Raw genomic sequence first — 22,418 nt, forward strand, 5'->3', positions numbered from 1 at the left:
CCCATTGCAAGACCTTTCTTTGCCCTTTAGTCTCATTTTGAGCCGAACTTGTCTTATTGTCTGCGTATATTCCATCTTATATCCTATATCCTATATAGTAAATGTAAATTTTCGATTTATGCATGAAGTAGGAAGGAGCGAAGGGCAGTTTTTATCGGTTTGGCAGGGAAAGAGCAGACGAGGTTGATCGATAAAGATGGCAGTGGTATGATAGTGGAGTGATAGCGGAGTGATAGCGGAGTGATGGTGTGGTGTGGGGCGATTTAGTGATCGCGGAAGGCCCGTGCCTGGAACCTTGCTGCCTGGGCCCTTGCTGCCAATCTTACATCATGACGACAGACGAGATTTATAGATATATATAGAATATCAACATAAAAAACGCTGTAAAATAAACAGCCCTTCTAGCTATTACTTTGGAAAACAAGAAGCATTATACAGCTATAATGTTTTGTATTGTTTAATTTTAAAATTTCATTTTCTTACTTCTCGACGGCTTAAATTTCCTCCGCCCATCTTGGCATGACGGCTTCCCATTTCCTTCATTTCGTTGATGAAGCGCCTCCTGACTTCCTGGGGATCAATCACTAACACCAATATTCTGCTGCTGTTTAGCAGCATCATTTGAACACGCGATGAACTCGCCATTAGCTATCCTGAAGTTCCTCGTTCTTAAAACACCATTTATCCTGAAAACTGCACTGTTCCACGTCTTCTCGCTGTCACCAACTGCCTCAAAATGGGACCTCCGCACCGCCTTTGTCGTTAACATCATTCGTGAGATGTTGACTAACTCCCCTCCATCGACAATATCCAAGCAGCAAGAGGGTACGCTGAGGGACCCCGGAATCAAAGGCAAGATGTGGGTCAGCAAAGTCGCCATGCCAGCCCCGTCGGAAGATGCGCTGCTGGATCTGTTGGTCAGCACAATCGACGCGCTCAAGCAGGAGGATGAGTCGTACTCTAGGCCGGCTCTTGTGCCAGTCGAGGCAGAATGGACAGGTTACCGTGCAGACGTCGCAGATAACGCACCCGAGCCATCAATTTCAGAAGCCGAGAAGTACGAGAACATGATGAAGGAGGTCACCACCGATGTCACTTTACTCTACTTCCACGGCGGATCACTCTATCTGATGGATCCCTGCACGCAAAGATCAGCAGTATCGAAATACAGCAAAATCACGGGAGGCCGAGTGCTCTCTGTGCGCTACCGCCTTGCTCCACAGAACCCCTTCCCGGCCGCACTACTCGATGCATTCGTCATCTATCTATCCCTTCTCTACCCACCAGCCAGTGCGCTCCACAAGCCGGTTCCGGCATCCCAAATAGTCTTTGCGGGTGACTCCGCAGGCGGAAACATCTCCGTTGTCCTTCTCCAGACCCTCCTCCAGATCCACCGCACCGCGCCTACCGGAACCGTCCCCACCGTTCTCTTCCACGGCAAAGAGGTTGAAATACCCCTTCCCGCCGGCCTTGCGCTCAGTTCCCCCTCTCTTGACCTCACGCGCTCCATGCCATCGACACAAACAAACGCAATATACGACTATCTCCCCCCACCAACAGTCGCACTCACCAAATCACCCCCCTGCGCCATCTGGCCCGCCAATCCACCCCGTGCCTACCTCTATTGCGAGGGAAGCATGCTATGCCACCCTCTCGTGTCCCCTCTCTCTGGGGAATCCTGGGCAGGCGCACCGCCAATATTCGTCGTTAGCGGCGAGGAGATGCTGGCGGATGAGGGGAAGGCGTTTGTGCAGAAGGCTGCGGCGCAGGGAGTTACAGTGGTCTGGGAGCAGTATGAGGCGATGCCGCATTGCTTCTCGTTGCTTTTGGAGGGCAACCCGGTGGGTGCGATGAGTTTCGATTCTTGGGCTGAATTTGTGAAGATGGCAGTGCAAAACCCGGCGGAGATTATGACGAAGGCGGATTTTATCACGGCGAAAGCTTTGGTTAGGCAGCCAGTGGATATTGGCAAATTAATGGAGATGAGTGATGAGGTTATCCTGGGGCGTATGAGGAAGTCGAGGCAGGAGATAATTGAGCGCGCTGCCACGAATTAATGAAGTGGCATAGGTCTCAATTATATGTATAACTCTCTCTCTACTATTTGTTGTACTTTATTATACCCATTAGCTTTGCCTAAACTTTATTATCGACGCAGATGTGTTGAGATTGACACAAGGCTTTGTGCAAGACACATCAAATGTATTGCGCATAAATGATTTACATCAAGGAGGATACAATTTGATTCTATGAAAACGTTAATAAATAAATTCTAAAAGTAATGTAGTTGGGGTTAATGGTGCCAATCTCGACCACAAGCGGATGATCAGGCACAAGTGCCATCAATGGGATATCGACAGCGCTCTCACCTCTCGCGGTTGCAGTAAGAGTGGTATCTCTGAATCAGTTCTGACACGGGGCAGTGCAACACAACTAAATATTATACAGATCTCGCCATTATCACGCAGACACTACGTTATGACATGGGGTTTGAGAACGCATCTCCACTGCCTCGACATTGGGTATCTGCTTGTGATTTTCACATTCCTTCAAATCTAGCCTAATGCGAAGTAACGCATCGATTTCTGCAACACAAGGTAGGGTATTAGCTCGCCTCAGCCACTGTCAAAGTCTTCAACTTTTGATCAACTGTTTGATCAACTGTCGAAGTCTTCTCTAACTGCTGACTCTTTTCTTTCTTTGCCTTCTTCGCCGCTTTCTTTGCAGCAGCCTTCTCGACCTCAAGACGCCTCTGCTCCTTTGCAGCGCTTCCGCCATATACCTCTTGCCACTCCTCTACCTTTGCCGTGGGGATAACCGTGAATAGCGGAAATGCGGCGTTGCGTTAAGAGTACGGAAGTGCACTGAGGATCAATTTGTTGGGCTCTCCTGGTACTGGCAGGACCGGAATGGTTCGGCTCGCCATTTTGAGTTGTGTGTGGTGAAGATGTCGTGGTAAAGGCCAAAAAGGTCGACACCGAGAGCGAGAATGGTACAAAACGACGTGGGGTTGGGTGACTCAGTTGAGCCTTGAAGCGCGGGGTGGAGGGAGGGGCAGCCGCCTGCGGGGGGAGGGGGGTGACGGGGGTTAGTTTTTCCGCTCCATTTGCTGGTCATTTGCCGCCCCATTTGCACCTGCCACCACCACGACATCCTCCACATCCTCCATCCTTTCCCCGTGTCTAGGCGCGACGTGCGCGTAGCGGCAAGGGGCGGATATGGTTCGGTGTAGGATAGATCAGGCGTAGATCCGGCGTAGATCCGGCGTAGGTCCGACGTAGATCATCTGGCGGCAATACTGTAGTAGGCGCCTTTTCGGAGTTCGGGGCAGTGGGTAGTGTAGTGGTAGTGTAGTGGGGTAAGCGACTAGAGCAAGGTTGACCGACAAATGAGTTACTAGGTACTAGTACATGCATTAACTATAAATATATTATAAAACTGCCATACTCTTAGCTACTTGCCAGAGGTCACAGGTACAAGAGCAAGCACAGGAGATCATAGGAGACCACAAGAAAAGTTAGGGAACCCCTAACCCAGAACTTCCCACCCATTTCCTACCCATTTCCCACCCCTTCCTACCCTTTTCTACCCTTTCCTACCCTTTCCTACCTTAAAACCCCCCCGTCTCAATAGCGTCGAATGGCGTCGATAGGCTCAGCCTCCACCACCAACCTCAATCTTTCCTGATCGGGCGATTATACACGAGATTCCATACCAAAGCGTCACACACGTGTCTGAATCTGCCCGAGTCTGACTGAGTCTGCCTGAATCTACTCTGCTTTTCGACACAACGAGGCTAACTCTACGCGACAATATTGATATCCCCAAAAATTCAACCTTGTCAGTCATGTCCCCTCCGTTTCTCGGCGAGGCTGGGTAGTCTGAGTAGTCGTGCATTGTGCATTGTGCACTGTGCACGCTGAATAAAGTCTATCCCCCCATCCCTACCACCCACAGGCAAGTTTGTCGTCTCTTTGAAATCTACTCCCTCTCTCTCTCCGTTCTCCTTCTTCCACATTCATCTTGATCCGCGCCTTCGTCTTCGTCTTCTTCTTCATCTTCACCACCTACACTTGCACCTACACCACCTACACCCACCTTCACTTGCACCTATATCTCCAATCGTCGTCCTCGGACCCCCGTACAACCTACGAGAGCGCAGACACGCCCAGGCGCACCTCGCGCCGCAATAGACCGATGCGTTCCTCAACTCTCACCCTCCTCTCCCTCCTCACCACCGCTCACTCCGCTCACCTACCACCACCTGCGCGCCTCCCCCGTCGCGTCGACCAGTCCATCAATCCCCGTGCTGAATACATCGGCGGTTGGGCCTGGTCAACCTCCGACACCTGTACAGGCGCCTGGTCGCAGACATGCGGGACCAGCAATAACAGCTGCTGCCCCACCGGCGAGACCTGCTTCACGACCGGCTATGGCGCATACTGCTGTCCAACTGGTCTGTCTCCCCCATCACCCGTTTGCAACTCTACCTAACCACCTTCCAGCCGCGGACTGTATCAACAAACTCCTCACCCTACCCGCCTGCGCTGACCAGTCAATGGAGATGTATCCCTGGCCCTATGCTCCGCGCTACTTCTGCTGCTCCGCTGGCCTCGTCGCCATAGTCCCCTATAGCGGCTCCGGCGGGCTCTGCCTCCCTGCAGATCAGAACATTCCCGCCTCCCTGATCCTCACAGCTGTACGTCCCCCTCTACCCTACACCAAACCCAAAAGTTCACCACTAACGCCTCGCAGTCAGCACAAGTAGGCGTAGGCATCTCGCGAACGTCTGTCCCCGTCGTCAGCGCAACAAACCCCGCCAGAACCTCGGGCACGGTGTCAGGCTACAGCCCCTCCACCCCCACCTCTGGCAGTGCGACCAGTACGAGCAGTACGAGCTGCACCTCAAGCCCCTGCCCCGGCACCACCGACACAAAATCATCTTCCGGCTCCAGCAAACCTCTCAGCAACGCGGCCATCGGCGGTATCATCGCAGCCGGCGCGGTCCTTTTCCTCATCCTCATTTACTGTGGCGCAAAACGAAAGCGAAACAAGAGCAAGATGAACGTCCCCCCAAGAATGGAGGTATACCCGCCTATTGCCCCGCTCCCAGCGAAGCCGATGTACGTCAGCACCGGACAGCCTTACTACACCCCGCAACCCGCTCGCGGCACCGAGACATTCAACGCACCAGCTCCGCAGGGGTCGGCAAACACCCAGAGTCCTGTCCCGGCCAATGCGGTGCCTGTCAGCCCCCTCAGTTCGAGAGTAGCGTCACCACCACCAGCGTACGGAGCGACCCCTGCGGCGCAGTATGGGGAGTTGCACAGCCAGGCGGCGGGGCCAGGGGTGCAGTATGGAGAGTTACACGGTCAGGCGGTGGGACCAGGGGAGCTGGATGGGGGGAGGGCTCAAGGGTGGGCGAGGACAGACGGGAGAGAGAGCGTCACTGGGAGACAGGAGATGTGAGGTGATGATTGACTTCAGGCGGAAGAGGACCGACGGGAGGGAGAGCGTCACGGGGAGGTAGGACATGCGAGGGCATGGTTGATTGAATTCAGGCGTTTACTATGATGGTATGGTGCTCTAGAAGGTGTTATTGGAATTGGGAGGGTGTTTTGGCGGGATATATCCGATAGTTCTGGGCGTTTTTATTGCGTTTTATTCCATTCTGGCTGGCATATCTGTTAATATTCCGTTAACGCAGGGGAACAAATGTATACATCCACTATATATTTAAATTGTATATAAAATCTACATACACGTACATCTTCATTGTCCATAAAATTAAATAAATGGTCTCGTCTTGGAATTTCTTACTGGAATTTCCATTTCCATTTCCATTGTCTCTTCGACTCGAAATCACCTCAAAAAGTACGTACCTCCATCCCGCTACGTGATTGGCCAACTCCCCTCTCCCCACGGCAACTCCCGTACCAGCTTCCCACTGCGGCAACCACGCAAAGAAAGCTACCTTGCTGTTCATCCGCATCCATACCGTCCCTGAGGCTCAACCAACTCAAAGAGCAACAACGTCAATTGACAACCACGCACATCGCTGATTATATACCCCAAAGGCACGACAGGAGCGATTCGCAGATTACGAGCTAAGGGGGATTGTTTGTTTTTGTTTGGGTGGGCGAAGGATTGAGCAAAGATGGTTGCGCCGGCGGTGCCAGAGTAGGTTCACTCCGAGTCCCGTTGTGCCTTTTGACGACAGGGGATGAGCGGTTTGAAACTGCAGCCATCAGTGTTGCATGGACATGTGCAGCTATCCAGAGCAATCATGAGGTTGATCCAGATGGATTGACGCTGAAAGTTCACGCCGCGCGGCCATGGCTGGGTTGAACAATGCTGACGTTTCCCCCCCTTAGGTTGACGGAGGAGGTGATGCACGAGAGCGTTGAAGCGCGCACAGAAGGACTCTCATCTCTCCGCGAACTTGGACCCCCAGATCTAGTACACCTGGTCAAGCAGGCGCCACGAAACCCAGCGAGACAGGTATGCACCCCTCCTCACCCCCCTGGACTGTGGGGGGAATTTGACTCGTGGGCTGACGAAGGGGGTAGTCGGGAATCTATCACCATGTTACGGGAGTGGATGCATCGTCATCGGCGAGTCTAGCAGCGTATATTAATACACTCACATATACGGTCTTCGATAAGGCCGTCGCGAAGATTGTAGAGGGGACTTATTGGTTCGTTCTCCCCACCCCCTCACAACCACGATGAAAGGGTCAAGACTCTAACAAATACCAGCTGCTACAATGCCTTCTCCCGCGTTGACATGCGCGTCCAGGTCACGATTCCCGGCTCCGTCGAAAGCTACTGCATCGACGAGCGTGGCGACAAGCGCGTTGCTTCTGACGAACTCTGGCTGGAGACATACCTGTGCAGCGTCCTGCGCTCATATTCATACGCTGACGATGGAAGCGGCGAGACTATTCGCAAGATCATGGGCGTGAGGCGCTTCAACCCAGTCACAAATACGGAGACGGAACATAGATTTTTGGCTGCGGCGGAGCATCTGTTTTTCAGAGGTATGTTGGGAAAGTTGTGTGGTGATAGCGACAGTGGTGTGATGATGCTGACTGGATTATAGGATGGCAGCTTGGATCGGATTCGATGGTTCAGGTCCCCAACAATGTCGCGAACCACCTCACCGCCGGACTCCTCCGATACTTCCACACAACCGGCCGCTTCGCGTCTGGTATCAACCTCTTCGAGAAGCTGCGTGTCAAGAATGTCGAGGTCTCCTCCCTCCTCGCAAAGGTTATGATCATGGGCAACGAAGAGGTACAAGCTGTCCGCGTTCTCCACGAAGCAGTCAAGCAATCCCCCATGGACTACGTCCTTCTCGACACCCAAGCCGACTTCCTCATGAACAAAGCCCTCAACCCGACCACCCCCGAGCTGAAGAAGGAGCGCCTTGCTTGGGCCCTTGGTTGCGCTGACCGCAGCACTATCGCCGCCCCGAGCGAATTCGGCACCTGGGCACGCCTTGCGCAAGTCTACGTCGCAATGGAGGATTGGGAGAACGCGCTCACGACCCTCAACTCATGCCCGATGTTCACGTACCAGGACAAGGATGCGCCGTTGATGCCAGAGCCGAAGGACGTGCACCTTCCCACACTTCCAGAGACGCGCCTCGATGAGATCGACAGCGAGCCCGACTCCAAATTCTCCGAGCAGGTCCACCCCAGCCTGCTCGGCCTTCGCGCCGCGCAGTACAAGGGAACCTTTAAGAAGGCGTATAGCATCTTGACAGAGATGACGGCCAAGATTGGCTGGGATCAGCTGCTCAAGATCCGTAGCCAGGTGTTCGTAATGGAGGAAGAGTACCGCACCGATCGCCAGCCGGGTGAGGAGAAGCGCAACCCGAGCACGGATGTGCTGAGGGGGACGCCGGATCCACAGGCGAATGGCGCAGAGGAGGTAGAGTCTGAGGTGAACGGGTCTCCTGCTGAAGATGCCGACGAAACTGCCTCGGACGCTGGTGCTGCCCTCGAGAAGCCCGAGCAGACCGTGCACAAAGAAGAAGCTAAAGCCGGCAACGAAGACGTACACCTCCCCCACCCCGCTACCTCAAAACCCTGACTAACATATCCTAGCCTGACACCACCGAAGAACAACTCGCGCGCTTCAACAACAAACGCCTCTGCGAGCGCTGGCTCGACAGCCTCTTCATGGTCCTCTACGAAGACCTCCGCATCTACACCATCTGGCGCACCGAGATGGCCCAGTATCGCGCCCAGTCTCTGCAATACCAGAAGTCCGCCGAGGAATGGGAGATCCTCGGTGCCCTCGCTACCCGTCTACACCACGCCCCCGAGGCAGCCGAGGCCTACCGCGCCTGCCTTGCTATCCGATTCAGCCCCAAGGCGCTGCGCGGGATATTGGGTGGGTACGAAAAGGAGCACCGCACGAGGGATGCGGTGCAGGCGGTTATTAGACTTATTACCTGGCAGTATCGCTGGTACTCGGAGTTCTCGCCTGAGCTGCTGTGGACGGTTAGATCGCTGATTGAGGAGGATGGCGCGATGAAGGTGAGGAGTATTATTCAGGCGAGCAGTTTGCCGCAGAATGTGCTCGAGTTGACGCATCATTATGCGGCGTTGTGTGCGGCGTTTAGAAGCAGTGGGACTGAGGGTTAGCGTGGGAGTGTGCGGATGTGGCGGATGACGGGAGGGGACCGCTATTGGATGGGTAGTGTTCGAGGCGGTTCATGGGGGTAGTAGATAGATATGGTGGTAATGTGTAGGAGTGTATGTATGACTGGGAGCTTGTATGCGTGTGGTGATCGGCAATCCCTGTATGTCAGTTTGGGGTATTCACGTTTATCATGAGCATAGATCTAGCTCTCGCACTTCAGCCTATATTATAGCAACATCGTCAACTCACACTTCCAACGTATGCTCTTTAGCCAGGTCTCCCTAATATTCTCGTACATCTAGACTTGATCACACTCACCCCTTTCTCTCCGTCTTCACCAGCTGACAACTATTTCCAGCGTGTAGCTTCTGTGCGTACTCCCACGCATCACCAGCAACAGGCAACCCCTCCATGAGTCCCTTGGCGAAAGAATTTCATCATGGAGGCAATGAAGTTGATACCTGGCGCCGTAAATAGATAGACGTCATGTTATGTCAGCTACATTAATGCCAAGCCGTCGAGGAGGAGAGGCAGATGGCGGGGAAGGTGGGGAGGGAGCGATGGGGGTAGCGCTAATAGTCGGATCGGTTTAGCGCGTGTAATCAAGCTGCGCGCTAGCCAAGCGATCGCCCGTTAGGACCCAAATAGAGTTTACCGCATCGATCGTTAGGGACGACGCCGAAGCTAGTCTATATTAGGACCAGGGTCACCCGCAACGTTACTTCTGGGCAAGCCTGGGCAGAGTCGACGTGATGGCAGCTATGAGAACGTACGTAGGATTCGGTAGTTGGCCTGTGACATATTAATCATGGTATGCATCGTGATATTGGATATCCATACTCCAACATGCACCCCATGCCATACTAAAGCATAAACACTCACATGCATCTACATGCTACAGCATACACACTAGGCACTGCCGGTAATGTCTCAGACACCTCACGGGGACACATGCTAACGCTGTATTCAGGAGCAAACACACCAGAATGCCGCTTTCGGTCCTTGATATACCGGCTCAAAGCCGATGATTGGCCCCGGCTTACCCTCTCCCTCGGCGTCATGCCACCGATCAGACACCCGGCATGCGAATCAGCTTTCCGATATCACATTTGTGTCCTCGTGCCTGACCCTGTTCGCATCATTCCGCTCCCCTATTGCAGGTTCCACGGGGCTGATTAACCCGAACCAGAGGGACTTGGGGACACTTGGGGACCGGGTGAGGCGGCGCAGGGATGGAGCCTCACTTCTCTCCTTGTTGCATTTCTTGACTTCGTCATGGAGGGGCACGAACGATGGTGAGGGGTTGTCAGAAGACAATGAGAGGAATGACGTTATTGCGGTGGTATGAGATAGGTGAGGGCCTCGGCGCGTTGAACGCGCGGGGCCTTTTTTATTCATACCGAGCTTTTCCTCGAAGTACGTCTATCTCCAAACAATATGAGGTTTTCAGGCCTGCTTCAGGGAGCTCTATCTGCTATTCTATTCTCAGGATGCGTCTCCGCGGTCAAGTTCCAGGAGTACATCCTTGCCCCAAGTGACCGCAACGTGCAATGCAGAGACCTTCTTAACACCACTAACAAGGTCGAGAACCCCGGTGCTCTCTGTACCGCTTCTAAAAACAGCGATGGCACCACTTTTACCGGCGACTCGGCCATCACCATCGATTTTGGCAAAAATGTCGCCGGCACTGTTCAGTTTAACGTCAAAGCCGTCTCAGGCGACGCTGAGTTTATTGGCTTCACCTTCACCGAGAGCAACATGTGGATCAGCACCACCCTCAGCGACTCCGCCAACGCTGCCACTTTTGACAGCCCGCTCTGGTTCCCTGTTGGTGCCGCCGGCGTCTATGCAGCCGACAAGACGCATCAGCGCGGCGGCTTTCGCTACATGAGTCTTTGGCACAACTCCACGGGGAAGATGGCCATTGACTCGCTGTCAGTGAACTTCACGGCGTCTCCAGAGATGGCGAACGCACAGGACTATGCAGGGTACTTTAATAGTGATAGCGAGAAGTTGAATCGTGTGTGGTATGCGGGCGCGTACACTAACCAGCTATGCACCTCGGATCCGGCATATGGAAATTCGCAGAATGTGCCAGGTGTGGGTTGGTACTTGAATGGCAGGCTGTCAGGTTAGTTGGCTCCTTTATGAGTGAATTCTTCATATTCTAGCAGCGCGTGGGGATATTGGTATATGGGAGTTGGACGAATGGCTAATGCATAATAGAGGGCACATCGGTTCTCATGGATGGAGCAAAACGGGATCGCCTTGTCTGGCCTGGTGACATTGCAATTTCTGGTCCTTCGATGTTCGTGTCAACCAACAGCCTTGATGGGATTAAAAATGGTCTATCGGCTTTATTTTCAATGCAGGAAGCGAGTGGGCGATTACCATACAATGGAATTGGCTATTTCCTCAAGGGCTACTTCGATTACAGCTTTACATACCATCTCTACACACTTCTTGACCTATACGATTACTACACGTATTCGGGCGACCTAGCGTACCTGGAAAAGTACTGGCCTCAGTATAAGCTGGGTCTTGCCAATACGGTCGCACTGATTGATAGCACCGGAATGGCCAATGTTGACAGCCCCAACGATTGGCTCCGGTCCGGCATGGGCGGTCACAACGGAGAGGTTAGTTTTCCAGCTCTGCCAAAACCCCACTTACAGAACTAACACCCACCTGGTAGGCAAATTCAATCTTTTATCACACCCTGGAAAAATCCATCACTCTTGCCAACGTACTCAATGACACGGCTTTAATCCCCACTTGGACCGCCGCCATGTCCAGCATCCGCACCGCCCTGAACGCCAACCTCTGGGACCCATCCCAAAACCTCTTCTTCGACAATGCTGAGGACAAGTCAGCCACCGCAGTCCATCCGCAAGACGGAAATTCGTGGGCCATCATCGCTGGCCTTGTCACCCCTGACCGGGCATCCGCAATTTCTAAAGCCCTCGCAGACCGTTGGGTTCGTCCGTTTGGTGCCCCTGCGCCAGAGGCAGGTAAGGCCATCTCACCATTTGCATCCGGATTCGAGGTACAAGCCCATTACCTTGCTGGCGCAGCGCATCGTGCCATCGACCTTATGGAATTCATGTGGGCAGATTTCATGCTCGACGACCCACGCATGACAAACTCCTCCCTCATCGAAGGGTACTCTTCCGATGGCTCTCTTCACTACCCCCCTTACGATAACGATGCGCGCGTCAGCCATGCACATGGATGGGCCACCGGTCCTACATCCGCGCTGTCGTTTTTCGGCGCGGGAATTCAACTTACCAGCGCGATGGGCCGAACGTGGGAGATTCATCCGAGGTTGGGGGGGCTAAATAGAATCAGCGCGGGGTATGAGACGGGACTTGGGGAGTTTGAGGCCCAGTGGGAGGCGTCTGGAGTGGTGGTAGTGGGGAGTTTCACGACTCCTCAAGGGACGAGTGGTAGATTGGTGTTGCCGAGAGGAGGGGGATATACGGTTACGGGATCGAATGGCGTGGTGGTGCCGACTGAGAAAGGGGGTGATACCTTTGTGTACGCGGATTTGCCGGGGGGCACCTATGAGATTGCTTTGGCCTGAGTTCTGCGGTGGCAAAGCATTAGGCAAAGCATTAGGCTGATGATATAGAAATGAAGCTGTTGTTTATAATCTCGTGGGCTACAGCGTGATAGCGGGGAAAGTTATAAGGAAACAGGCCATTCTTTTGAAATATGTCCGTAATTATTTATTGTGCGGAGTTTCTACTATTTATACAGCACAAGTTTTGCGCATACTCACGACATATATTCTTCCAATCACGCTACCCACTCATACTCAGGAAGCCCAAACTTGTCAGAACTGGCGAAGGCACTCGCAAAGTACTTCTGCGCAAACTCCAATATCCTAGTCCAAGCAACGAAAGCAAAAATTCGGTTCCGCACCCACAGCCCCCATGCCGTCTGAGGTGCAAGAATTGTACGTATTAGCGGCGGCTCCCTTTGCAGTTTCGCGATCATAGGACGCATTTGCTCCTCGTATCCCTTAATTCCTGCTTCAAGGTTGCCGGCATGCTTATTTATCTCGCCTGCTAGCAAGTACGCGCCTGTGATGGCGAGGGTCGTTCCAGCGCCCGTGAAACCCGCTGCATAACCTGCGTCGCCGACAAGGACAAAACGGCCGTTACACAGACTTGGGGTCTTGACCTGAACGATCTCGTTGGCATAGAAGTCTGTGGAATTAAGCATGCACTTCATGATTTCTTCGGTCTTCCAGCCAGCACCTTCGTAATGACTGGCGACAAACTGTTTAAGCCCATCATCGCCCCTTTTCATCGCATCGCAGAAGGATACCGAGGCGGAATGGTCGCCTGGGGGGCTAAGTCCCATCAGCACCACTTTCGTGATGCCCGAAGGATCTGAGCCTGCAGCTATGAAACGGCCACCAACAGCGCTGTATGCATGTCCCATTGCATTGCCTGCAAATAGATCCTCGTTTATCGAAAAGAACGCGGCCCAGCAGTTCGACGGGTACACATAATCCCTAGAGCCGCGGCCGAGACCCATAGCTCGAGTCCGCGAGGTAGCCCCATCGCAGGCAACGACGAGGTCATATTCCGCTGTAGCCAGCCCATTCGCAATTTCAACTATGATTGGACCGTTGACCTTTCCATCGATCTGCTGTCGCATCGACATCACTTGCTCACCAAAGACGTACTTGATACTCTTATTGTCCTTCGTCAGATCAAACAGGATTTGCGACAGGTCTCCCCGCAAGATCTCATATTCCGACACGAGAGACTGCTGCTCGGGGTTTCCAGTTGGTTTTATACACGCATATGTGCTGCCATCTGCAAGGACAAAGTTTATTCCTTCCATCTGTGATGTCTTGGCTCGCACGGCGGTCTCCATCGGCATCTTGCGAATGACAGTTACGCCGGAAGTGCGGATGTCGACGTTCTGGCCGTTGGAGCGCAGGGAAGGGAAGCGTTCGATGACGGTTATGTCTGCGCCAGCTTTGGAAAGCCAGTAGGCAGCCGTGGGGCCAGCGATTGATGCGCCGACAATGAGGACTTTGAGGTTGGGCATTGTATTTGGCAGTTGGTTTACGAATTATGAGATCAAATCATCATGGAATATTCGTACACGTTGGGATTAAGAATATATATTGTTAAATTTATGGAAATAAATTATCTAATAAGAAACAGAACATAAAAAACAGCAAAGAATCTAGCTACTCCATACATCTAATATAAAATATAAGTATAGTGCTCGAGTAAAGTAATGCCACCTTTGGCTTGGGATGTGGATGGTACAAGTGAGGCTTGGTAAAGGCTCGGGGATTTTGAAGCTCGGGCTCCGAGCTCCGAGTCCAAGAATCCCACCAATCGGAGTTGACTTCGTCACTTTTGTCCGACGACTTCTCTTCGTTCAATTATGATACTGAGAAAAGTATTGCAATATTGGCAGTCAAAGTCATAGTCATTCCCTCACCATGAACGCCGCCGCAGCATCATTGAGGATACCAATGACCAAAGGTAACTTTGCTTGTGTCCGATGCTCCGAGCGGAAGGTCGGGTGCGATAGAAAGAATCCGTGTGGTGCCTGCGTCAGACACAATGTGCCATGTATTGTCCGTCCACCCAAGCCGCCTCGAAGGAAACAAGGACCCTCAAAGGAAAAGCTAGTACTCGAACGGTTAAAGCGCTATGAAGCGTTGCTTCAAGAGAAAGGCATCGATCCCCACCAAGTCGCTGGTGGTTCGGAGCCCGAGACCCCTTCCGAAAGTAACAGTCTAACGGAGTCTGAGACGGTGTGGAGGTTGCCAATGCAGGCGACCATTTTTAAACCCAGGCTAGTACATAGACAGAGTGGCACAGAGCTTGTGGACAAGTAAGCAATCCTGTCGATCATGGATAATGGTGCTAAATATCTCACAGCAACTTGTGGTCGAGGGTGGCAGAAGAGGTGCGTCATTCACTCATATGGATACTACAAGCTAGATAATGAGCTGACCCGTTAGATCCACGATGATGAAGCCACTCTGGGAGACGACTCGGAGAACGATGGAAGTGATGGCGAAGCGTCTGATGATGACTTTTCCTTTGTTCTAGGCTCGAAGAGCCCCATTACTACACCCCCCTCGCACCCACCTGCTGAAATAATTCGTCAATTATGGCAGACTTTCATTGAAAATGTCAACCCTCTCATGAAAGTAGTGCACATACCAAGTTTACAGATTGCGATGGATAAAGCAATCAGCAATATCGAGAATATTCCCAGAGGCTTCGAAGCGCTCATGTTCGCCATTTACCATATAGCCATTATTTCGCTAACGGATGACGAGTGCAAAGAAGTTACGGGAGAGACTCGAGCGATACTGCTGCGCCGTTACCTGGCCGCCACAAAAGCTGCATTGTCGCGGGCAAGGTTTATGAGCACGTCCAGCATTGTTGTTTTGCAGGCACTGGCAATTCATCTTATTTCAATCCGCGATATCTACGAACCACGTGCTGTGTGGAACCTCACTGGGGTTGCCATACGCATTGCAGAAGGTATGGGCATGCGCATTGATGGTAAATTGTTGGGCTTATCACCCTTTGAAACCGAGATTCGTCGACGTCTCTGGTGGCAGCTCAAGTTGCACGACTCCCGGGCAGCAGAACTTTGCGGCCAGGCCAAGTTTCAAGATTTTGCACTCAACAATACTTCCCCAAAGAAACCCGCCAACGTCAATGACGCCGATCTCTATCCGTCAATGGTGCAAGCTCCCGAAGAATCAATTAGGCCTACAGAGATGCTATGGTGTATGTTTAGGACTGAGCTAGCTGGTTTCGATTCTGCTCAGATAGCCCGAATGCCTAAACTAGACCAGGCTATGTTCACAAACCACGAATATGCTGCCATGGATGGTGTGAAAGTAAAGGAGAATTCTATGGAAGGGCTGATAGATGATCTTGAGACTAAGTACCTCCGATTCTGCGATCCTTCTCAGCCACTACAGCTCATGGTTCTGTTTGGCGCTCGGTGCGCAACGAACATTATCCGATTCATGACCTACCACCCGCGGAAATGGGTCAACAACCAAGACCAGGTCCCAGCATCTGAACAAAAGCTGGTCTGGGATATCGTTCTTCAGCTCCTAGAGCAGTACAACCAGATGCAGTCAAATCCACAACTTCGCCGCTTTGCTTGGAATGTCCCATACTTCATCCAATGGCACGCTGTTATCCATGTCCTTGACTCTCTCCGAGCAAAACCCCTCCATGTAGACGCTTGGAAAGCTTGGGGGCTCGTTAATACCCTGTACGAAACAAATTTGGAAATGTGTCTTAGCACCAAGAAAGCGATGTTCGTGGCAATCGGTAGTCTCTGTCTAAAAGCATTCGATGCCCGCGAGGCCGCCATGGCGAAGGACAATAAGAGCGTCTCTAATACACCTAAATACATCATCAGGCTCCGTGAGCAACGAGAAGAGGCCAGGGCACGGCGAGAAGCAGCAGTCTTAAGAAACAAACAGCGAGAGGCTCAGAACGGCGAAAAGCAATCAACGCCAATGGATGCTGGCACAACATGGCAGGATGTGAATCATAGCCCAGAAAATGCCCGGGTTGAAGCACAGGCACAGCAAAATCCAACGGCAACGCAGGCAGCGAACACCGTGCAAAGTGGCGCTCGCACAGGAGATGATGCATTCTGGCTTAATGATGCTGCGAATGGCGACATCTGCGCCTGTGGATCAGCCGACCCGATGAATCTAGATTCAAATAATATTTTGGCCCAAGACTACTGGTTTGATACTCCCAGCGGCGAGGTCATCGACTGGGCAAAGTGGGATACCTGGCTTGGCAATAATGATCCTGTACGTCCGAGTTTTGCCTCATGACCTAGGCGACGATTTGCTTGGATGGTAGAATGTTGGTACAAAGTCACGGTTTATCCCACTCTAGAGGCGTCTTGAGATGTCTAGACCATGGGGTGAGACTTGTCGGTGTCATATGTCCGACGTCCGGCAGTAGAAGGCCAGGCGCATTATGAGTCGGGTATGTAATAGTAGTAGCTATAGTAAGAATAGCCCATCTTCGGCACACGATAATTATCACATTCATAAGCCACGTGAACCGTTCGCAAGTTGATTACTAGTCACACTGATTTAGGGCTGCCAGACGTTGTATAACCCCGGATTACAGCCGATAACCAGCCTCGTGCCGAAGCTGTGTAACTGCTACGGTGTGATCCAATGATATCAACTCTCACTTGTCCTTTCCTTCCCGAGTTAACGGGAGTGGAACCTTCGTTTCATGCACGCACGCTTATCTGAGGCTCCACAAGATGTGTATTCTGCACTGGGTGGGTGAGTTGTTTATTATCCGTTCGAAGGCGGATAGGGATATAATATCAATGACATTTCTGTTGTGGTACCGTAGGGGGTGCACAACCAACCCACGTACTTGCAAAGGGTCTAGAAGCCAATAGACCGAGTTACATTCAAATTATGCATTATGAGATTGGACAGTGCGATACTAAGAACGCCCAATTTAATCGCTCTCTTACTATATATTCATAAGTTCGTTTAGATCCATATTTACATTCGGTATTTCCAAAGGTCAACCATCCAAAATTCATCAGCTAGAGACAAGTGGAAACTTCTGCCGCAAACGTAACTTATGACACTCCGGCCGCAGCAACCAGAAGATCCAACGCTGAGCTCTGAGAGTTTACATCAGCCTGGATATATGGTCCGGACCAGACTGGGCCAAGGAAGTTTCCTTGTTGATCTTTCTCCCACACCGTGTCGGCGTTCAACTGTAAGAAGGCCTTGAACTGCGCCTTGGTAGCATCCGAGAGCCCGTTGGCGCGGTTGTACATGAACTGGACGTTGCGGGCAAGTACGCCTTTAAATTGGCCGCCATCGCCCCCGCAGGTCCCGCATGCATCAGTTAAGATGCCATCCGCGTTTGTTAGTTTCGTGATTGCTGCTGTGGCGATGTTGACTGCAAGGGTGGTGTATTTAGCATCGCCGGTCGACCAAGTGAGCTCGGTAAGGCCACCAAGAATGACACCCTGGTTGTAGGACCAGGTCGTGGCGCCGTTGTTTTTACAATCTGCAGTTAGACCATCATTGATGAGGAACTCGCTGTTGATCATGCCCGATTTGAAAAACCATTCATAAGCCTTGATCGCCTCGTTGAAGTAGTAACCTCCTGAGGGCGAGCTGGGCTTGCGGTTTGCAAGTTTGGAGGCAGCGGTGAGGTAGAGCTCATTCTCGATCGCATTGACAGCCGGGTCACCCTTTTTCCAACTAATATTTGCGTTAGACAAATATGGGACACTGGAGGAAAGGGAAATAACTCACTATAGACCGCCGCAAGCAGGTTGGCCCCAAGCCTTCTTAGCATCTTCAAAGATCGAGGATGCCATGTCAAGATACTTCTGCTCCTTCGTCACATCGAAGACTTGAATCCAAGCAAGACACCACCACAGCTCATCATCATAGTAGTCGTTGATGAATCCGGTGAAGGCACCCCACGACGGAGCATTTGCCAACGTCTTTGGGAAGACATCGGCTGTGTAGCCGCTGACCTGATCGGGGGAAAATGCTTGAAAGTCGGCAAGCATGGTAATGACATTGGCGCTGTTCCACCAGTGGTTATCCCAGAGACCATTGTCTCCATACCACTGATGTAAAGCTATAATGCCCGCAACCGCCTCATTGGCATAGGTTAACCGTGTAGCTCTCCCCTCGAGCGTCAAGCCTCTTCGCTGGTACTTGGAAGTTCCATGAATTGGGTCTGGCTTTGGGACGGGATAACTGATCGGGTTTGGTAGGGCTATCGCAGAATTACTGACGACGAGAGCCAGGAGCGCGGTTTGGAGCAAGTTGACCATTGTGATGAGCTGTATGAACACCCCAAAAATATCTTACATTTCGAGGGGAACGCATTTGTCCCTCCCTTTATACAAGTCTATAATACCATTGTTAGCTTTGCGATCCTTCGGTGGGATTGTGGGGCAGGAAGCTGATCCTTGCCAACAGTGTCATAATAGCGCTGTTCACCCCCTCGAAGACAATCGACCGAAGGATCATGCGGTACAAAACACACCTGACCCATCCATGATGTGTCTTAAGAGATTGATTCCGGACTTTAAATTTGGCTCAAGTGATCCCTGAAAAGATTGGGGACGCACAGCCCAGCCAGCCGCCAATGGCACCTGCTAGGCAAGGGCCGAGGCATCTTATATGGATAGCTTACCTACTCATGTGAGGGAATTAGAGTTCTATCATGCACTCTTAAAGGCCTTGCTTCGGGGAAAGCGACTGCGCTCTTTCTCCCGTTATCCGCAAGTATGTATCGATGGAGGTCTATGGATCGTAATTGTGTTTTAATGGCCTTTGTTGCGCTTTTCCGTTCAACACAACAAATACCTGATGTGGATTCCTATACCGCACTATATGTGATCCTACAGAGGCTTGTAAATCAGCGCTAGCATGTTTCGGCCACAGCCGCAGTGGAAAATGCCTATTTCTGGTATTGGGCTCACTTTGCACCAGCCGAGCCAATTATAACTCTCGAGATCGCCACATTTTACTCTATATTTGGTATCCTTGCATACACTGTTTCAAATTGCAGTTTGCCGCTGCAACATGCGGTGGAATATTAAAATGTTTAATTCAGTTCTTATTGCAACCAAGCTACTTCATAAACTATATGCCATTGTATGTCCTGGGAATGAGCGCGGGATTGCGATGGCGAGTCCACGGGATTTGAGACCAGCAGCGATAAAACTGAGAGCGCTCGCACATAAGCGCTAGCCAAGCGCGTAGGATCATGTGCAATGGACGAAGACCGTAATGAAGCCGAAGATGCAAATAAGCGTCAACAAGGGTAGAGGTTATATATTTGGGGCCCATATATTTGAGGGAACGTTGTATTTGACAGCGGTGGGCTGCAGTTTAACCTTCGAAACTCCACGCCCACCCCACTCATGTCCTAGCTCAAAATCAACTATTCTGATGGCTACACGGGGGTCAAAGCTGCACCGCGACTGGAACTTCTTTATTTGGCTCCCTGTCAGGTTTGACAATAGCGTTTATATGATAAAGACTCTCCCTACGAAGGTTGACGAGATAAAATCATTTCGGCACGAAGTGATGTTAGGACACTTGCAAAGAATTTTAGGCTCATACCAAATAATCTGTAAATATTCATGTAGTAATAATTTCATTATCCTAGGCATTGAAACCTTAATGTGGCTTCGAGTGAAGCAAGAATAACTTCCATATATCATATCACGTGACATTGATATATCAAACCGTGATGCATGTACACTTGATTACGCCGTGCATAATGCCATCCACCATCATTCCCATCTACTATGAATTCATAAAGATGGTATTCTAGAGCACAAAGCGCCACATGAGAAGGCCTACCTGACAGTAAAACCCAAGGGTCGAAACTAAACTACCGCCACGCTAAAAGTGGTCGCGTGCGCGGGCCGAGACACGGGGAGAAGAGGGGTACAAAAGGGTCTGCTCCAATTTTTTTTTGGCCCATTTGATTTTGCTTACAGTGCTCTATTAGTCGACGCCATAGGGTTTTTGCATATAGATTATATTTATCCATCGTCGGGTCTTCATCGTTTTTATATTTTACACTTAATATGTCTCTTCGGGCCAGCGAGGATGCACCACACGGCGGGCATGAGACTGACCCGGCCCCGGCTCCACATGCAACATGGAAATCGACGTGGAATAATAACAAGGGACTGATCTTTATCATTCTTGCTCAAGCTATTGCATCATCTATGGATGCGATAGTTCGCTTCCTTCAGCAGGGCGAGCATAAGATGCACCCTTTCCAGGTGCGTAGCTTGCCACTCAGCGGTGAACTGCCGTAGTCGCTGATTGGATAACTAGATCATCTTCGCGCGAATGGGCATGACGTTCGTTCTAAGCTCGCTGTACATGTGGTGGACGAAGGTGCCAGATTTCCCACTTGGGAGGGCTGATGTCCGAGGCTGGCTTGTCGTCCGCGCGCTGTTTGGTTTTTTTGGATTGTTCTGTTTGTACTGTGAGGCCCACTTACCACAGGACTTACCCCGGATTCGGGCCATTTGAGGGTTGCGATACTGACAACATATAGATTCCGTGCACTATCTGCCCCTCGCTGAAGCAACCGTCTTCCGCTTCCTCGTTCCCATCGTCACTGCATGGGCCTGCTCCATCTTCCTCGGCGAGATCTTCAGTAGCCGCGACCTTCTTGCTGGCGTAGTGGCTCTGGTCGGGGTCATCTTCATCGCCCACCCCTCCAGCCTCTTTGGGCCCGCCGCCAATGATAACATTCCCCGCCCCAGCGACATCGATCACGTCTCCCCCGCTCAGCGCCTCCTCGCCATCACCGCCTCCCTTCTTGGTGTTCTCGGCGCCTCAGGGGCTTACACCATGATCCGCGTCATCGGCACTCGCGCCCATGCCCTGATATCCGTCAATTACTTTGCCGTCCTCGGCACGTTTGGTTCTGCCGCCGCTCTCCTTGCCGTGCCAGGGATGTCCTTTACGATGCCACGCGGGACTCGCGAATGGGTCCTCATGGTGCTGCTGGGTGTGCTTGGCTTCGCCCTACAGTTCTTGTTGACCGCGGGGCTGCAGCTCGATCGCAGCAGTAAGGCGACGAGTATGTTGTATACGCAAGTGCTGTTTGCGTTATCTTTCGACTTTGCGATCTGGGGCGTCTTGCCGGGCGGGTGGAGCTTGTTCGGTGGGGCGATCGTGATTGCGAGTACTCTGTGGTCCGCACTGTCGAAGCCGACTAAGCATGCGGCAACACCGGCGAAAACAGTGGTGGTCGATGAGGAGAGCGCACTCCTTGGGGCCCAGCGAGGAGAAGATGCAGATCAGACACCACAGAGGAAAGCAAGTGTCAGTGCCTGAGAACGGACTTGATGCGAAAGATATTTGAAAGACTGTGTAGAGTGGAATCTCGGAGTATCAGGGAGCTTGGGCTATTGTTGTCTCGGCGCGTTCCGTGTTTTGATTTTGATTCGTTATGATACCATGGAGAGCATCACGTGATAAAGGCATATGGCCCACGCCTCATGAGCATGGAGGAGAGAGGGTTTTAAGTTTACAGATTAGAGATGAGTATTAAATAGAGGATTTAATGTGTTTATCATAGCAACACTGTCGACCAGCTTAGTCTTATCAATAAACGTAATCACGTGTTTATATTCTCAAGTCAGCTTGTCACGTTGTCAGCTTGGACCGTTGCGATAAGGATATTTTGTGATGTGGGACAGGACAGGGGTCGGGAGATCGGCACGGTTGGCAGGGACATTGACAGGTGCTGCCAATCCGAGGGAATCGCTGAAAAGGTCGACAGTCAACAACACGGAGCAGATAGTCATACAATACAGTGGGTGGTGAGCGGTTCCCATACATGCGATTCTTCATTATGTATGGCTATAGTCAGCGACAAGCACGAGCTATGCAGCGCGACCGTGGGATAGGAAGAGGCGTGACTTGACGGTTCAGACGGTTTAGTTTAGACAGGGCGTGAGTTAGACAGCACAGTACGACGGTCTCACCCTCTCACCACCTCTCTCTCAGCTCTCAGTTGGTGGAGGACGTGAGTGAGTGAGTACGTAAGCGTAAGTACATGAGACTTGAGCATGGTCTGTCTGCAGCGGTACCTTGCATGTGCCAAGACGCGGAGAGAGCTCCTCTTAGAAGTTCTCGAGTCAAGGTATAGGAGGACGTGGTTGGTTGGGGATTGGTTGGGGGTTGATTGG

The 22,418-nt window shown here is 51.7% G+C and overlaps 9 protein-coding genes across 9 annotated transcripts; 6 read left to right on the forward strand and 3 right to left on the reverse strand.

Moving 5' to 3' along the window:
- Positions 1-379: 379 nt before the first annotated feature.
- On the forward strand, positions 380-2,293 carry VE01_10298 (uncharacterized protein). The gene has a single exon (XM_018279701.2). It carries the CDS (start codon positions 633-635, stop codon positions 2,055-2,057), a length of 1,425 nt encoding a protein of 474 aa, XP_018125767.1. The 5' UTR covers positions 380-632; the 3' UTR covers positions 2,058-2,293.
- A 312-nt stretch (positions 2,294-2,605) lies between these two features.
- VE01_10299 (uncharacterized protein) lies at positions 2,606-2,926 on the reverse strand (the record flags this gene model as incomplete). The annotated part of the gene is made up of 2 exons (XM_018279702.1): positions 2,606-2,796; positions 2,866-2,926. The coding sequence occupies 2 exons, from the start codon at positions 2,924-2,926 to the stop codon at positions 2,606-2,608; spliced, it is 252 nt and encodes an 83-aa protein (XP_018125766.1).
- Positions 2,927-3,557: 631 nt separating this feature from the next.
- Positions 3,558-5,768, forward strand: VE01_10300 (uncharacterized protein). The gene is made up of 3 exons (XM_018279703.2): positions 3,558-4,456; positions 4,506-4,699; positions 4,756-5,768. The coding sequence occupies exons 1-3, from the start codon at positions 4,198-4,200 to the stop codon at positions 5,467-5,469; spliced, it is 1,167 nt and encodes a 388-aa protein (XP_018125746.1). The 5' UTR covers positions 3,558-4,197; the 3' UTR covers positions 5,470-5,768.
- A 230-nt stretch (positions 5,769-5,998) lies between these two features.
- On the forward strand, positions 5,999-8,906 carry VE01_10301 (uncharacterized protein). The gene is made up of 6 exons (XM_018279704.2): positions 5,999-6,180; positions 6,375-6,501; positions 6,570-6,697; positions 6,759-7,039; positions 7,102-8,060; positions 8,111-8,906. Exons 1-6 carry the CDS (start codon positions 6,158-6,160, stop codon positions 8,651-8,653), a joined length of 2,061 nt encoding a protein of 686 aa, XP_018125753.1. The 5' UTR covers positions 5,999-6,157; the 3' UTR covers positions 8,654-8,906.
- A 462-nt stretch (positions 8,907-9,368) lies between these two features.
- On the forward strand, positions 9,369-12,391 carry VE01_10302 (uncharacterized protein). Its single transcript, XM_018279705.2, has 4 exons — positions 9,369-9,573; positions 9,622-10,782; positions 10,878-11,290; positions 11,347-12,391. Exons 2-4 carry the CDS (start codon positions 10,089-10,091, stop codon positions 12,232-12,234), a joined length of 1,995 nt encoding a protein of 664 aa, XP_018125744.1. The 5' UTR covers positions 9,369-9,573; positions 9,622-10,088; the 3' UTR covers positions 12,235-12,391.
- On the reverse strand, positions 12,367-13,820 carry VE01_10303 (uncharacterized protein). The gene has a single exon (XM_018279706.2). It carries the CDS (start codon positions 13,716-13,718, stop codon positions 12,450-12,452), a length of 1,269 nt encoding a protein of 422 aa, XP_018125743.1. The 5' UTR covers positions 13,719-13,820; the 3' UTR covers positions 12,367-12,449.
- A 248-nt stretch (positions 13,821-14,068) lies between these two features.
- Positions 14,069-16,745, forward strand: VE01_10304 (uncharacterized protein). Its single transcript, XM_018279707.2, has 3 exons — positions 14,069-14,522; positions 14,570-14,597; positions 14,653-16,745. Exons 1-3 carry the CDS (start codon positions 14,125-14,127, stop codon positions 16,513-16,515), a joined length of 2,289 nt encoding a protein of 762 aa, XP_018125752.1. The 5' UTR covers positions 14,069-14,124; the 3' UTR covers positions 16,516-16,745.
- A 370-nt stretch (positions 16,746-17,115) lies between these two features.
- On the reverse strand, positions 17,116-19,108 carry VE01_10305 (uncharacterized protein). The gene is made up of 3 exons (XM_018279708.2): positions 18,884-19,108; positions 17,986-18,595; positions 17,116-17,931 (listed from the first exon to the last, which is right to left on the reverse strand). Exons 2-3 carry the CDS (start codon positions 18,516-18,518, stop codon positions 17,295-17,297), a joined length of 1,170 nt encoding a protein of 389 aa, XP_018125751.1. The 5' UTR covers positions 18,519-18,595; positions 18,884-19,108; the 3' UTR covers positions 17,116-17,294.
- A 1,090-nt stretch (positions 19,109-20,198) lies between these two features.
- On the forward strand, positions 20,199-21,822 carry VE01_10306 (uncharacterized protein). The gene is made up of 3 exons (XM_059464145.1): positions 20,199-20,492; positions 20,548-20,701; positions 20,774-21,822. Exons 1-3 carry the CDS (start codon positions 20,292-20,294, stop codon positions 21,559-21,561), a joined length of 1,143 nt encoding a protein of 380 aa, XP_059319277.1. The 5' UTR covers positions 20,199-20,291; the 3' UTR covers positions 21,562-21,822.
- The last annotated feature ends 596 nt before the right edge of the window (positions 21,823-22,418 follow it).

Source organism: Pseudogymnoascus verrucosus (genome assembly GCF_001662655.1).
Source record: "Pseudogymnoascus verrucosus strain UAMH 10579 unplaced genomic scaffold scaffold_70, whole genome shotgun sequence".
NCBI lineage: Eukaryota > Fungi > Ascomycota > Leotiomycetes > Thelebolales > Thelebolaceae > Pseudogymnoascus > Pseudogymnoascus verrucosus.